At 66.8% G+C, this 15,241-nt stretch overlaps 1 protein-coding gene across 3 annotated transcripts in view; it reads left to right on the top strand.

The window, feature by feature from the left end:
* CORO7 (coronin 7) overlaps nt 1-15,241 on the top strand; it is a 92,843-nt gene that overhangs the window by 66,931 nt on the left and 10,671 nt on the right. For all 3 annotated transcript variants that reach the window (XM_075010356.1, XM_075010358.1, XM_075010357.1), the window contains exons 10-14: nt 12,016-12,070; nt 12,452-12,509; nt 13,422-13,567; nt 14,339-14,434; nt 14,826-14,957. In XM_075010356.1, the coding sequence (XP_074866457.1) occupies nt 12,016-12,070; nt 12,452-12,509; nt 13,422-13,567; nt 14,339-14,434; nt 14,826-14,957 (487 nt within the window). The remainder of the gene's footprint in view (nt 1-12,015; nt 12,071-12,451; nt 12,510-13,421; nt 13,568-14,338; nt 14,435-14,825; nt 14,958-15,241) is intronic.

Genomic DNA, 15,241 nt, shown 5'->3' on the forward strand with positions numbered 1-15,241 from the left:
TTACACCGACCCCCCGTCTGAGCCCCGATCCCCCCAGCCCTGGGCTTACACCGACCCCCCGTCTGAGCCCCGATCCCCCCAGCCCTGGGCTTACACCGACCCCGCCACTGAGCCCCGATCCCCCCAGCCGTGGGGTTACACCGACCCCCCGTCTGAGCCCCGATCCCCCCAGCCCTGGGCTTACACCGACCCCCCGTCTGAGCCCCGATCCCCCCAGCCGTGGGGTTACACCGACCCCGCCACTGAGCCCCGATCCCCCCAGCCGTGGGGTTACACCGACCCCCCGTCTGAGCCCTGATCCCCCCAGCCCTGGGCTTACACCGACCCCACCACTGAGCCCCGATCCCCCCAGCCGTGGGGTTACACCAACCCCCCGTCTGAGCCCCGATCCCCCCAGCCCTGGGGTTACACCGACCCCCCGTCTGAGCCCCGATCCCCCCAGCCCTGGGGTTACTCCGACCCCCCTTACTGAGCCCCGATCCCCCCAGCCGTGGGGTTACACCAACCCCCCACTGAGCCCTGATCCCCCCAGCCGTGGGGTTACACCGACCCCGCTTACTGAGCCCCGATCCCCCCAGCCCTGGGGTTACACTGACCCCCCTTACTGAGCCCCGATCCCCCCAGCCCTGGGGTTACACCAACCCCCCACTGAGCCCCGATCCCCCCAGCCGTGGGGTTACACCGACCCCGCTTACTGAGCCCCGATCCCCCCAGCCCTGGGGTTACAACAACCCCCCCACTGAGCCCCAATCCCCCCAGCCATGGAGTTACACCGACCCCCCTCACTGAGCCCCGATCCCCCCAGCCCTGGGGTTACACTGACCCCCCTTACTGAGCCCCGATCCCCCCAGCCCTGGGGTTACACCAACCTCTCCACTGAGCCCTGATCCCCCCAGCCCTGGGGTTACACTGACCCCCCACTTAGTGAGCCCCGATCCCCCCAGCCCTGGAGTTACACCAGCCTCTCCACTGAGCCCTGATCCCCCTAGCCCTGGGGTTACACCGACCCCCCCCCCTTACTGAGCCCGATTGCCACAGCCCTGGAGTTACCTGACCCCCACTTTATGAGCCCAATACCTACCCCAACTGCGCCACTACAGTGGCCAGCCTCAATCCCTCTGGCCCTGGGGTCAGCCTCTATTACCCCCCACCAGCTCTGGGGTCCACCCCGATCCCCGCAGTCTTCTGTGTCCCCCCGCACCCCGAGCCTGTGAGATTCTTCGAGGAGGGGCTGCCTGGGAGCGAGGTAGTTTTTCAGGGGGCTGTCGGACTCTTCCCTGTGTTGCATCTGCCCTGAGAGAGGGTCCCCCCGGTAGGTGGTGTGCAGATTTGTTCCCCGTCATTGGCTGCTGCTGCCCTGTGCCCCTGGCAGTGGCGCTTGGTGCTTGCTGGCAGGCGGTACAGGGAGGCCAGCGGTTGGCTGGACCAGGTCATGAGCGCTGTGGCACACGACTGGCACATGGCTGGGGCTGCATGAGCACCCTCCTGCTGTCTGCAGCTGCCCCTGCTCCAGGGGCCCTGGGTCGCCTGCCCAGAGCCCCAGAGGGCAGCTTGGGAGCTGGGCCTACGGGGAGGAATCTGCAGGAGCCGCAGCTGATTGCACGAGGGCGCTGGGGGAGAGCGGGCGCTTGGGCAGCGCCAGGCGCTATGTGGCAGCCAGGCTGTGGTACCCGGCCCTGGCCCCACAGGCCGCGTTCTTGGCACACACAGCAGGCGGATTAACGTGGGCAGTGTTTGCAGACCTGGTCGTGCCAATAGCTGTCGAAACCGGATTGAAATGCACCCGGACCGTGCAGCGCAAACCAGGGGCCAGGCGCTCCTTTGGCTTCGAGCCCTGCTTAGCATGGGCCCAGGCGGTATATTTCCGCTGGGCAGCCGGAGTTCGGCTGCCTGCCCCGCCAGCAGCTCAGCATCACCCCCAGCCAGAAAGCTGGGGAAAGCTGCCGGGGCTGGCAGAGAAAGGGTGGAGGTGTCTGGTGCTGAGACCCCCACACAGCTGGAGGAGATGAACCCCCCCGCTCCCCTCCTGCCCTGGCCCCTTGCTCAGACTGGCATTCGCTGCAGTTTGGAAGCAGGCCAGGAACCTGATGAATGTGGCCATAATCTGGCCAGGTGGGGCACTTCCCCGCAGAACCAGCAGAACAGGTGGTGCCGGTGCAGGTGCTTTTCCCTGGCTGATCCTGGTGGCCTGGCTCAGGTGCCCTTCCCCTCTGTGCCCCACACCCCTGGCTGCCCCATACAAATGCAGCCCCTGCTAGGTCTGCTAGTCACCCAGGCGAATGTAGGCCACTTCGTCCTGCTCTACTGCCATTCCTGGGCTTTCCCTGTGCTTTGCCAGGCACCGGTTGGGGGGGATCTGTCCCGCCTCCTGCATCCCTGGTGCCCTGCAGCTCCCCTGCATGCCTTGTGGTGCTGCTCAGCCAGGGGAGCAAGATGGGGCTGAATGGCTCCTGGCCAGTGCTAAGACCCTGCTGGGAGACTCAGGATTTGCTGACTCGGAAGCCGCTTTGTCGTGCATTTCTTGTAGGAGCCCACCATGCTCTTTCTAGGGTCAGGGTCGCTGAATGCGGCCACCTCTGGAGGGGAACATGGGGGCCGCTGAACAGCCAGGCCCTGCGTGTGCTCTGATCAGCTGGTGGTGTGAATCACCAAAAATGTTCTTTTTATATATTGATGAGGTGGAGGTGTAATGAGGTGGCAAATATGTGGCAAAGTCTGCCTGGGTCACAGAGAGCCTGAAACCATTGCCTGCAGAGAGGTGTGCCTACCCCAAGGGGCTGGTGCCTCGGCAGGCTGATCGTGCGCCTTCGCCGCCGCCGTTGCCCTATGGCGGCTGACGCTGCCTTGCTCGTCTCCCACCGTGGAAGCGGGTGGGGGTGGAACTGGGGAGCCATGAAATCATGTGGGGGGAATTCAACTCTCCCTTCTTGCCCCAAATCTGGAAGTCCCTGGTCCTTGTTCAGAGAAAGTCGCTCCCTTTCCTAAAGACAGAAGCCCCCAGATGCCTCCTGGGTGCGGTAAACCTAAAGTCAGCTTCCCATTAACGGTCTCAGAGAGCAGCGAGAGTCAGCCGGAAACGGGTCCCGTGGGGTTGGGTACCGGTGTTCCCTGGAAGCTAGGCGCTGGGACGGCCACCCAGCAGAGATTCAGGGACCGTCCAGCTGATTAGCAGCGCACCCTCAGCTGGCGGCCTGTGTTTCTATTGGTGGTGCACATCCAGCCATGCCTCGGTGCACATAATAAAATTTATTCTGCCCATGGATGCTAAACATTAGAGGGACCCTTCTGGGGCAGTACGGTAAATGGGCTCTACTGACCACCGACAGAAATAACCAGAGCCCCTGGGCTGGCCTGGGAGATACAATGTCATGCAATTCAGGTCCCATGTGCCCCCCGCATAGGGCTGGGGGCTGGCCCACAGCAAGCCTCTGTTCTGGACAGCTGGGTCCCCTTCGCAGTCCAGAGCCAGTGCAGACTGGCAGCACACCTCCCCGCCCCCGCTCCCCTCCCCTCCCCTCCCTTCCAGCCACAAAAGGTCAGGCCAGAACTTCTATATTGCCCCTTTGTTCTCTTTGAAGCAGCAGGTTGCGTTGGTTCCCCTGCCCCTATCTTAGGTAAACAGTGGTGCTGATTAGCCGTGCCCTCTTCCAGCTTTAGGGCCTTGTTGTTCTCCCCTGGCCCCTCCTGCATTTCAGCATCCCCGTGGGCCTCCGCAGGCTGGGCGGCAAAGTCCAGGGAGCTAACCCAGCAGGCTGCTGGGGGAGGTTCTGTACACCCCAAGCGGCCGTCCTGGCTCTAGGGAGGGACGTTTGTCTGGTGGGGGCAGGGGTGAGCTCAGAGGCCACTGGGGGCTCAGGAGAGGGGGTTAAGCCCTGCCTGAGCCTGCAGGCCTGCACTGGCTGTGTGCCTCGGCTCTGGTGCCTGCTGGTGCCAGGCTGACCTGAGCCCAGCCTGGGCATGGCTGGCAGGGGTGGGTGCCTGCCCCCCAGAACAGCCTCAGCGGTGGCTCTGGAGTGACGAGGCCCCCCTCCTGGGCTAGCAGGGTGTAGCCCATGGAAGCAGCACCCCCTCCCCTGCGCACAGCCCCTGGTTATGATTTGTCCGGCTCCTGTGGCTGGGCTGCTCGTGTTCAGGCCTGGCCACACAGCAGCCAGGCACAGGGCCTCTCTGTGCCTGCCTAGCCGGTGGGACCAGACCAGCCAGACCTGTCTGAGGAGCTTCCCCGCTGGAGCCTGGGGGCCGGGGGGCTGCCAGCTGGCTCCCCTCTAGCCAGCTGCCCAGGCAAAGGCCTGTCCCTACTCCAGCAGGGCCGGTCCCCTCCCGTCCCTGCCAGCCATCCTGGGACGCTCCTGAGACCATCCAGTTCAGGATGGAGTGCTGAGCACAGCACAGTCCCAGCCCAAGGCGGGTGGGCTCCGCTTCCAGGCCCCAAGCCAGCCCAGAAGCCAACCAGTGCCTGTTTGCCACAGGTGTCTTCCTTCCTCCCCGGCCCAGGGGGCCGAGCCCTGAGCTCTCTTGCCTGACACAGTCCAGTGGCCGGCGTGTCCCCTGCCCTGCAACGCAGACACTGGCTCCTTTCCCAGACTCCCAGGTCTTTTGTCCTTCCATGGCCAGTCTCTGCTTCCACGTGGAATCTGACGCCGAGCCCCCCAGACGGCCCAGAGATGAGCGTTTACCTGCCCGCGCCGTGTTCTCGGAACCTGAAACAGACCTTTGTGACCCAGCACCAGTGTCTTCTCGGAGCGCCGGCCTAGCACAGCCACCTGCTCACCACCGTTCAACTTCCTCGATGGTCGTCATCCAAAACCCGCTCGACGTTATCCCAACGGAATCTTTGCAAACCGAAGCCCGTGGCTCCTTTGCCACCAGAAGCACCGCGGATGTCAGGAACTGAAACAAGCGTCTTCACCATTACACCGTTGCCTTCGACACACAGAAATTCTTCCTGATCTGCCTTAATCCAACCACCCCCAGGCCCCTCATTACAGAAAAGGGCCTGCAAAAACCTGCTACAGGAGCGCATCTGCTTAGGGGCTTTAAGCAGCCATTCACCTTGATCTTGCTCCACAGAAGCGTCACTCTGCCGCATCACCACCAGCTCCTGAGTTTCACTTCCACCCCGTGTCATCTCGGGCTCATCAGCAGGGTTTGACGCAACCCCCTTTCAGACAAAGGGACGGGCTCTCTAGAGGCCCTCTCCTTCCCTTTGCGGCTTTGCTGGCTGGCACCATGTGGGTGACAGGCTCAACACGGGTCAGCTAGGGACGCTTCCCTCCTTCTTTCAAGTTTCCATGCTGCCGGGGAGTAGCAGCTGATTGTCTCTGTGCTTTCCTTGGGCCTGGGCTGAGTTCAACTTGATGGGACAAAGTTGCCCCATCCCTACCCAACGACACACCAGCAACGGGCAAAACAGAAGCACTCAAACGCTCGGGCTCTGCGGCTTTGGTATTGATACCAACCAAACTCAAGCTAGTTGCATTCTCCCCAGCAGCCACGACTTCGCGCCGTTCCCGTCCTGGGCTTCAGTTGCATCCAGAATCAACTCTGAGACAACCAATCCATTTGCAAGCCCACCCCCTGGGCTGCAGGCCCCTTGCCTGCTTTCCAGACAAAGAGCTGGAGGAGGGTTCTCCTCCAGCACACACTCTGCTATTTAGAGCAGGCAAACAACTGAAGCTGCTTTTCTTTCAAACGCTGGCTCGGCTCGGCCCCCTGAGCTACTTCGAGCTGGACGCTTCCGCAGGCGTCGCTAGCCACCAGCCCACCCCAAACCCACCTTTTCTCCCTCCGTTAGGGCTTCAACCTGAGCATCAGCTGCCAGCTGCGCTACAGAAACCTTTCCCCGACAGAGGCGCTCTCGCTGGGCTTGATCTGCTTCCAGCTGCGCTTCAGAGACGTTACACAGACGTCCAGAAACTGCATTTGCAGACAAAGAGCAATTTTCCACCTTCCTGTGGCTAGAGAAAACCTTCTCCCGGTCTGAGCAGGCAGCTGCTCCCGCCTCCGACACACCAGCCCTGCTACAGGCGGGGGAGATTCCCGCTTCGCGGTTGAGAGGAGCTGCATCTCCAGTTCCGTCTCTTCCCTCCTTCTCTTGCCTTGGCAGACCTGCCGTTCTGTGGTCATGTTCCACACCCGGCTGGCAGTCCAAGTGCTTCGGCCGACATCGCCTGGCTCGTGGCCTCCGCCCTTCCGCTTTCCGCGCTCGGTCTCAGTGTCCGAATTTGGACGCGCTGGGGTTCTGGCCTGGTGCTGTGGGGCCTCGCCACGCTACGCTGCTGCAGCCGAGCACGTTGGTGGGACCCAACAGAGGTGTCCGACTCAGGGGAACTGCTGAGACAAAGGGCAGGCCCAGAAGGTGGGAAGGGACCAGGCAGGCCTGTCTGAGGAGTCAGGGCTGGGGATCCCCTGGTCTGTGTGCTGGGGGCTGTCAGCTGACTCCCCTTTAGCCAGCAGCCCAGAGCACTGCTAAAGGCCCTGTCCCTGCCCCACAAACTTGTGCGCAGCCCTGGACCCCCGCCTGCCATAGGTCCTGGGCTCTGAGTGGTGCTGAGCTGCTGGTCCCACCTCTCCTGCCCCACTGGTGACCGCCCATTGGGCTGGAGAGGGCTCCCAGCCTCATCTCTCCCTGCCCCATAGTACCCGCCCCATGCTGAGCTGGGGGCAGAACTGGCAGAGGGCACAATCCCAGCCACGTCTGTGGGACCTGCTGGCTCCCAAGTGGCTCCCTCTGCAGACTGCGCCCGAGGGTGGGTGGTCAGGGGGCTGTGATGCCGAGGGGAGAGGCAATAAATTGGTGCCCCCCCCCGTCCCCTGGCCCCATTCTGTACAGATCCCACAGCCTCTCCAGCATGGGCCAAGGACACAGCTCCAGCCACCAGGGCACAGCTGAACACAAGTAACTTCTGCGTCCTGGCACACAGCCAGCTGCAGCCTCTGCCCTGCTCTGCCCTGCTGTGCCCGGGGGCAGCCTCGGGAGCGTTACTGCCCTGGGGAATCGAGGGAAATCCCCAGCCTGTAGGGCTGTCGCTCTGTGTGCTAACTTGGCAGGCAGAGGTCACTCTGAATGGGAGTCGCACATGCGCACGCTCCCCCCGCCCGGGAGCTCTGCCCCCGCGGCTGTTCCCGGCTGCCCAGCACTGGCCGCAATGACGGCGCCTGGGAAATGGCCGGTGGCTGAGGCTGTACTGCTCACCGGCGGCCACGTTTGCTTTGGGGACACCCAGTTCTCCAGCCCACGAGCCTCAAAAATCCTGTGCCAGAAGCCCTCCAGCCTGGGCTGCCCACACACACGGGCCGGAGAGTCCAGAAGGGGCGCCAGGGGCTTGCTCGGGTCCTTTCTCACATGCACTCTGGTGAGCGGCCCGACCCGGGGATGGTCTCAGAGTTATTACAGCTATTAGATGGATTATGGTATGCCTAGGGGCACCAGGATCCGTGTGCTGGGGAGTAGCCTGTTATTAGATGTGTTACGGTAGTGTCTACAGGTGCCAGCCCCATGTGCTGGGGGCTGTACAGTTATTAGACATCTTGTGATAGCACCTAGGGCCTCAGAGCCCACGTGCCGTGTGCTGTACGTTCAGTAGATGTATGAGCTAATAATTATGGTGGTGCCAAGGCTGGGCACTGTACACGCCCTGAGGGGCAGCCAGGCCCTGCCCCAGCAGCTGTGTGGCGTATGGGGGCTGTGGGTCAGAGCTGTGGGGCACCAGACTGGGGCTGGTTTAACTCCTGTAGCCTGCAGGCAGAGGGCCCTGGATGCAAGCCTGGCCGGCAGTGGGCATGGGCGGACGCAGAGGACTGGGAGCACAGGTGCGGGACGGAGGGAGCGAGGTGCTGGGCACGGGGTTGGCAGCAGGTGTAGGATACATCAGGCCCCGCCCCGGCGCTGATCTCCATCTGCTGGCCTGGCAGGTCCCATCGGGTTAGGTAACCAGATCACCTCCCCAGCCGCAGCCCCCTGCAGGAGTGGGGCACATCTGAGTAGGGAGTAAATGCTGGCCTGCCAATCAGCTGGGCGGCACCGGCTCTGCTGGCCAGCACGCCGGGCACAGTGGTGGGGGGCCCAGCAGTGCATTCTGCTCTCCTGCCTCGTGTTTGGAAACTGCCGCGCCAGCACGGCCACGCACCAGCCTTGGGCGCTGCTCCATGCGGGTACTGCTGGCATGGGGGGCGGGGCTGTGCTGGCACCAGGGCCCTGCCTCTCTGGGTAGTCAGTCCTGCTCCGGTGGGCCAAAGCTAAGCCGGGTGCTCTCCAGGGCTAAGGGTGGGACCGGGGAACAGGGAGGGGCTGCCAGCAGAGAGCCGTCACCCTCGCCAGGCCACTGCCCCGGGAGCCCAGACAGGCAGGGAACTGGGGGCCCACCCTGGAGGGTGATCTGTCCTGCACTACCCCTGCCCAGCTCATACCTGTCTGGGGGCTGGGAGACGGGCTGAGACCTGCACACTCAGCTCCCCGCGGGCAGCCTTCCACCCTCCTTCCTGCCAGGGCTGGGGGGCACAGCTGCCCCGTGGTGGTCCTGCCCAGATGCAGGCCAAGCCATGGCAGCGTCTCTAGTGCCTGGCAGCGGCCCAGCCTGGGCGTGGCTGGAGTGCAGGAGCCTGAGTCCCAGCCCCAGGCAGGGGAGGGCCGGCGGGGGACTGCAACTGGATCCAGCAGGTCTGTAAATCAGCACCCGGGGGCAGATGTTCCCAGGCATCAGCGAGTTCCCAGCAGACAGGTTCCAGGAGAGGCCACTGTAAACACGTCAGGCCGGGGGTTGTATATTAAAGGGTTATGCCATGGGAAGCCATAAATCAGCGGGAGGCAGACAGGGCTGCGCAGCGTTCTCACCGCCCCAGGCAAGGCGGGGCTGGGGACTCCCCCCGCACCTCTCCTGGTGAGGACGAGCCCGGCACAAAACCAGGCAGGCCAGGTTCTCTCTGGCCCAGCGGTGCCCGGCTCCATCCGGGGAGTCCCGCCACACTGCGGCCCTGGCACCACAGTGCTTGAAAGCTCTGGGCCCGCCCTAGCGGAGCCTGACCCCCCGTCTGTGCTGGGGGCCTGGCGGGGGGGAGCGCTGTGCTGCCAGGTGGTGCCCGGATGTCCTGCCAGTCCAGGAGCAGGATGAGAGGATAATCAGAGGTGTGTGAGGAGCTGGGCTTGGGGCAGGGGGGGCAGGAGCAGGTGACATGGAGGGAGCTGACGCTGGAGCCGTCACTTCCAGGAATCGTTTCACAAAGAAACGAGCAGTCCCGGAGCACCTGAAAGACGAACAAATCTATTTCCAGCCTGGGCACAAGCTGTCGGTCTGGCTGTCAGCTCCCGAATCACCTGGGCTGCCCCAGTGCTCTCAGGAAGGCTCCTGTGTGGAGGGCTAGCAGCTGGCCATGCCACGCACCCCTGGGGATGGGCCTTCTGCTGGCCTGAAGCTGAGACGAAAAGGGGGAGCTGTGTCAGAGCTGGGCCCTAGTGGGGAACACGCCCTGGGCCCTGGGGAGCTGTGTCAGAGCTGGGCCCTAGTGGGGAACACGCCCTGGGCCCTGGGGAGCTGTGTCGGAGCTGGGCCCTAGTGGGGAACGCGCCCTGGGCCCTGGGGAGCTGTGCCAGAGCTGGGCCTAGGGGGGAACACGCCCTGGGCCCTGGGGGCTGTGCTGGAGCTGGGCCTAGGGGGGAAGACGCCCTGGGCCCTGGGGGGCTGTGCCAGAGCTGGGCCTAGGGGGGAACACGCCCTGTGCCCTGGGGAGCTTTGCCAGAGCTGGGCCTAGTTGGGAACACGCCCTGTGCCCTGGGGAGCTGTGCCAGAGCTGGGCCTAGGGGGGAACACGCCCTGGGCCCTGGGGAGCTGTGCCGGAGCTGGGCCTAGGGGGGAACACGCCCTGGGCCCTGGGGAGCTGTGCCAGAGCTGGGCCTAGTTGGGAACATGCCCTGTGCCCTGGGGAGCTGTGCCAGAGCTGGGCCTAGGGGGGAACACACCCTGGGCCCTGGGGAGCTGGGCCTAGGGGGGAACACGCCCTGGGCTCTGGGGAGCTGTGCCAGAGCTGGGCCTAGGGGGGACCACGCCCTGGGCCCTGGGGGGCTGTGCCAGAGCTGGGCCTAGTGGGGAACGCGCCCTGGGCCCTGGGGAGCTGGGCCTAGGGGGGAACACGCCCTGGGCTCTGGGGAGCTGTGCCAGAGCTGGGCCTAGGGGGGACCACGCCCTGGGCCCTGGGGGGCTGTGCCAGAGCTGGGCCTAGGGGGGAACACGCCCTGGGCCCTGGGGAGTTGTGCCAGAGCTGGGCCTAGGGGGGAACACGCCCTGGGCCCTGGGGAGCTGTGCCGGAGCTGGGCCTAGGTGGGAACACGCCCTGGGCCCAGGGGGCTGTGCTGGAGCTGGGCCTAGGTAGGAACACGCCCTGGGCCCTGGGGGCTGTGCTGGAGCTGTGCCTAGTTGGGAACACGCCCTGGGCCCTGGGGAGCTGTGCTGGAGCTGTGCCTAGTTGGGAACACGCCCTGGGCCCTGGGGAGCTTTGCCAGAGCTGGGCCTAGTTGGGAACACGCCCTGGGCCCTGGGGAGCTGTGCCGGAGCTGGGCCTAGGTAGGAACACGCCCTGGGCCCTGGGGAGCTGTGCTGGAGCTGGGCCTAGGTGGGAACACGCCCTGGGCCCTGGGGAGTTGTGCCGGAGCTGGGCCTAGGGGGGAACACGCCCTGGGGAGCTGTGCCAGAGCTGGGCCTAGTTGGGAACACGCCCTGTGCCCTGGGGGGCTGTGCCAGAGCTGGGCCTAGGGGGGAACACGCCCTGGGCCCTGGGGGCTGTGCCGGAGCTGGGCCTAGGGGGGAACACGCCCTGGGCCCAGGGGGCTGTGCTGGAGCTGGGCCTAGGTGGGAACACGCCCTGGGCCCTGGGGAGCTGTGCCGGAGCTGGGCCTAGGGGGGAACACGCCCTGGGCCCAGGGGGCTGTGCCGGAGCTGGGCCTAGGTGGGAACACGCCCTGGGCCCTGGGGAGCTGTGCCGGAGCTGGGCCTAGGTGGGAACACGCCCTGTGCCCTGGGGAGCTGTGCCGGAGCTGGGCCTAGGGGGGAACACGCCCTGTGCCCTGGGGAGCTGTGCCGGAGCTGGGCCTAGGTGGGAACACGCCCTGGGCCCTGGGGAGCTGTGCCGGAGCTGGGCCTAGGGGGGAACACGCCCTGGGCCCTGGGGAGCTGTGCCGGAGCTGGGCCTAGGTGGGAACACGCCCTGGGCCCAGGGGGCTGTGCTGGAGCTGGGCCTAGGTAGGAACACGCCCTGGGCCCTGGGGGCTGTGCTGGAGCTGGGCCTAGTTGGGAACACGTCCTGGGCCCTGGGGAGCTGTGCTGGAGCTGGGCCTAGGTGGGAACACACCCTGGGCCCTGGGGAGCTGTGCCAGAGCTGGGCCTAGGGGGGAACACGCCCTGGGCCCTGGGGGCAGTGCTGGAGCTGGGCCTAGGGGGGAACACGCCCTGTGCCCTGGGGAGCTGTGCTGGAGCTGGGCCTAGGTGAGAACGCGCCCTGGGCCCTGGGGAGCTGTGCCGGAGCTGGGCCTAGGGGGGAACACGCCCTGGGCCCTGGGGAGCTGGGCCTAGGGGGGAACACGCCCTGGGCCCTGGGGAGCTGTGCCGGAGCTGGGCCTAGGGGGGAACACGCCCTGGGCCCTGGGGGGCTGTGCCAGAGCTGGGCCTAGTGGGGAACGCGCCCTGGGCCCTGGGGAGCTGTGCCGGAGCTGGGCCTAGGTGGGAACACGCCCTGGGCCCAGGGGGCTGTGCTGGAGCTGGGCCTAGGTGGGAACATGCCCTGAGCCCTGGGGGGCTGTGCTGGATCTGGGCCTAGGTAGGAACACGCCCTGGGCCCTGGGGGGCTGTGCCGAAGCTGGGCCTGGGGGGAAAGCGCTCTGGGCCTTGGGGAGTTGCATCGCATCCGCACACTAGCGGAGGGCCAGTCCCACGGGCTGATGGAGAACCGGGGTTCCCTTGTGGGTTTGGCGGCTGACCCATAGGCCTGGCCCTGAGTGCCCCCCCACCATGTCCCTTTGTCTTGCAGCCCCTCAATCCCGCTGTTGGACCCCGACACTGGACTCCTGGTAGTGGCTGGGCTGGTGAGTGTTGCAGGGGCGGGGACGGGGCTGTAGGCGTGCTCACTGGGCGGCTGGGCTGGGCTTGGGGGCCCCGTGACTTTCACCCCAGCGCGTGCCAGCCAGGAGGGTGCTCCCCCACTTCTCTCCGCGGGGCTCTGCTGAGCACGACCCCTTTGTCCCGGGCCCCTCTGCTCCCCCGGAGGTGAGGCTGGCTGCATTGCCGGTGCTCTGCCGTGGGGCGTCGCCGCGGAGGGGTCCTGCTCCATCCTCCGGGGGTGCAGGCAGCAGAATTTCACTGTCACTGGAGGCTCCTGCTCCCTGCCCAGGGTGTGAGGGGGAGTGTCCCTCCTGTGCCTGCCCAGGCCTGGGGGCCTTGCAGCTCTGCCATCTTCTCTGTTTCAGGGCGAGAGTCTTCTCTACTGCCTGGAAGTGTGCCCCTCGCTGCCAGCCCTGACGCAGGGTGAGTACCGTGCCTGGCTGCCCACGCCTCCCTGCCCCACCTCCACAGGGCCTGGCTCTCGGAAGCAGCCTGCCCCTGGCTGCCCCTCACGCTCCCCCAGGCTGAGGTGCGGCGGTGACCCACCTGTGAGCGCCTGTAACACGTCCCACGACGGCGTGGGGTTGAGGCAAGGGCTGAGCTGGGGCCAGGGACTGGGTGAGAGCCCAGCCCGGCTGGCGGCGCAGTGCCCAGGCGTTCGGTCTGCCGCCCAGGGTGCTACAGGCAGGGGCCGCTCAGCAGGATCCCCTGCAGCACGCTGGGAGCTGGGCGATGCGGTGGGGACCCAGTCCGGGGGCTGAGGCAGGGCGGGCAGGAGCCGGGAGCACCGGGGAGGAGGCCTGCTGTCCGGTTGCTGTGCCTGCCGGGCGCACAGGGCCACGCTGGGGGAGCCCAGCAAACAGGGAGCTGGGAGAGTCGGGCGCGGCATGGGGGCAGCCCACAGGCTGCATGAGGTAGCACCACGAGCGGTGCCGGCCTGCAGCCAGGGGATCCCCCAGCTGCGTGCGACCAGAGGCATGAGAGGCCGGCGTAGGGCGGTGGCTGGCAGAGCTGGGAGGTGGGCTGGAGGGCCAGGCACCCGGGGGGCAGGAGGGGTCCCAGGCCCCGGCTTGGCTGCTCGGGCACTGGCTGGGCACAGGCGCTGAGCGTAACCGGCCCGCGAGGCCGTGCTGGGGCTGAGGGCATGACCGGCCTCCACGCCCACACCCAGGCTGCCGTGGGGCAGAGCGGCCCGCCGTGGCAAGGCCTGTGCCCGCCGGGGGCCTGGCAGGGCTGGGGTCTGTGTCCTCCCCCTGGCACCAGCAAACACCCGCTGGGGCCCGGAGCGGCCGGGCGCTTCCCCCCCCCAGCTCACGCAGCCGCCACTCCCTGCAGTGAGCCAGTGCCTGACGGAGGGCAAGGCCAAGGGCGCCGCCCTGGTGCCGAAGCTGGCGCTGGACGTCATGTCCTGCGAGGTGCTGAGAGTCCTGCAGCTGACGGACAGTTTCATCGTGCCCGTCAGCTACACCATTCCCCGCAAGGTGAGACGGGGGCGGGGCCCCGCGAGGTGAGACGGGTGGGGCCCCGCGAGGTGAGACGGGGGCGGGGCAGGTGGGGGGCGGGGCCCCGCGGGGTGAGGTGGGCAGGGCTGTGCCAGTGCACCCTGTCCAGCGCGGGGTGGGTTAGGGATCGCTCTGCGTCCGGCCCATCAGAGCTGGGCTGTGTCATTCAGAGCGTCTGCCCCCGCGGCATCCCGCCTCTCAGGCGGCGATCTGGGGCTCAGCACTTCTGAAGATAAGGCCTCAGGTGCCCTCACCCCGGGGCCCCTCCCCGGGAGCTGTGTCTGCTGGAACAGGCCCGCGAGCCTGGGGCAGAGCTGTGCCCACAGCTCCCATCGCCCGCCCAGCGGGGACACCAGCCCTGAGCCTCCGGTGCCAAGGGCCGGGGCCCAGAGCCGAGGGCGATGGGCAGCGCCGAAGGGGCGCGGGGCCATCCGCAGGGCCCGGCGAGGAGGAGGGGAGCGAAGCGCCTGCAGGCCCACGGGCGTGTCGCCTGCTGGGGAGAGCTCTGGGGTGGCTGGATACCCACAGGTCCCTGAGGGGAGAGGTCGCGAGACCACAGCAGGGCGCGGGACTGGACTGTGTCCTGCCAGCTCCCTCACCCAGCCGGGCAGCTGCTGGGGGGGTGCTGGAGGGCGAGCCCAAGGGAGGCCCCCTCGGGGCTGGTGCTCCCAGCGTTGGTCCTGTGGGGCGGGGTCGTGCCAGCCCTTCCCTGGCCAGGCCCAGCGCCGCTTACAGCCTGTGTCTCTCCAGTCCCTGCAGGAGTTCCACGCAGATCTGTTCCCGGACTGCCCCGGGCCCGTCCCCGCCGCCTCGGCGCAGGGCTGGTGGGCCGGGGACAGCAAGCAGGTACCCACCCAGCTGCCGGCTTTGGAGACGTGGCCCCGCGGTGCCCCAGGAGAAGCACTTCTCCAGCTCTCTCCAGTGCCCCGTTGGTGCTGGGGGTGTTATCTCCCCCCCACACCAGTGCTGGGGCACGGGCCTCTCCCCCAGTCGGGGCCAGGGCTGTGCTGCCACCTGGAGGCTGCTCACCGCTGGGGCAGCTCTCCGTGCCGTGGCCAGCGCCTCATCCTTCCCCCCGTCCCTGAGCCGGGGTGGCAGCTCCGGGGCCCCTGCAGGTCCTGCCCACCCAGGGTGCCTGTGCCAGCGAGTGCCACCCCCAGCGGGCTCCGGAGCACCCACAGGGGGGTGTTGGGTGGCAGCTGCCGCACTGGCCGCTGACTCTGCTGCTGGCCCGCAGGTGGCAAAAGTGAGTCTGAACCCTGCCTGCCGGCCCCGGGAGACCTTCACCTCCTGCCTGATCCCCGCCGCCCAGCCGCCAGCTGCCCAGCCTGAGGAGCGCAGGCCCCCCGCCAGGGACGCCGACAGGAGTGTGAGTGCTGGCTCTGCCTTGGGTCCCCCGACACACACTGCCTGGGACACGGGAGCGAGGGCGGGGCTGGGACTGGGGCAGGCAGCCACAGAAATGGGGGCATTGGTGCCAGGCAGGGAAAGGCTCACGGGGCGGCGGGGATCAGTCCTGGATCCCACGGCCCTGCCAGGCTCTGAGTGCCACACGTCCACATGCCGCTCCAACCCCAGCCCTGCCCCACCTCTGCCCCCCAGTCCTGTCCACCAGCCCTGCCCCACCTCTGCCCCCAATCCCGCCCCACCTCT

Source organism: Carettochelys insculpta, chromosome 16, assembly GCF_033958435.1.
Source record: "Carettochelys insculpta isolate YL-2023 chromosome 16, ASM3395843v1, whole genome shotgun sequence".
In the NCBI taxonomy this organism is placed as follows: domain Eukaryota; kingdom Metazoa; phylum Chordata; order Testudines; family Carettochelyidae; genus Carettochelys; species Carettochelys insculpta.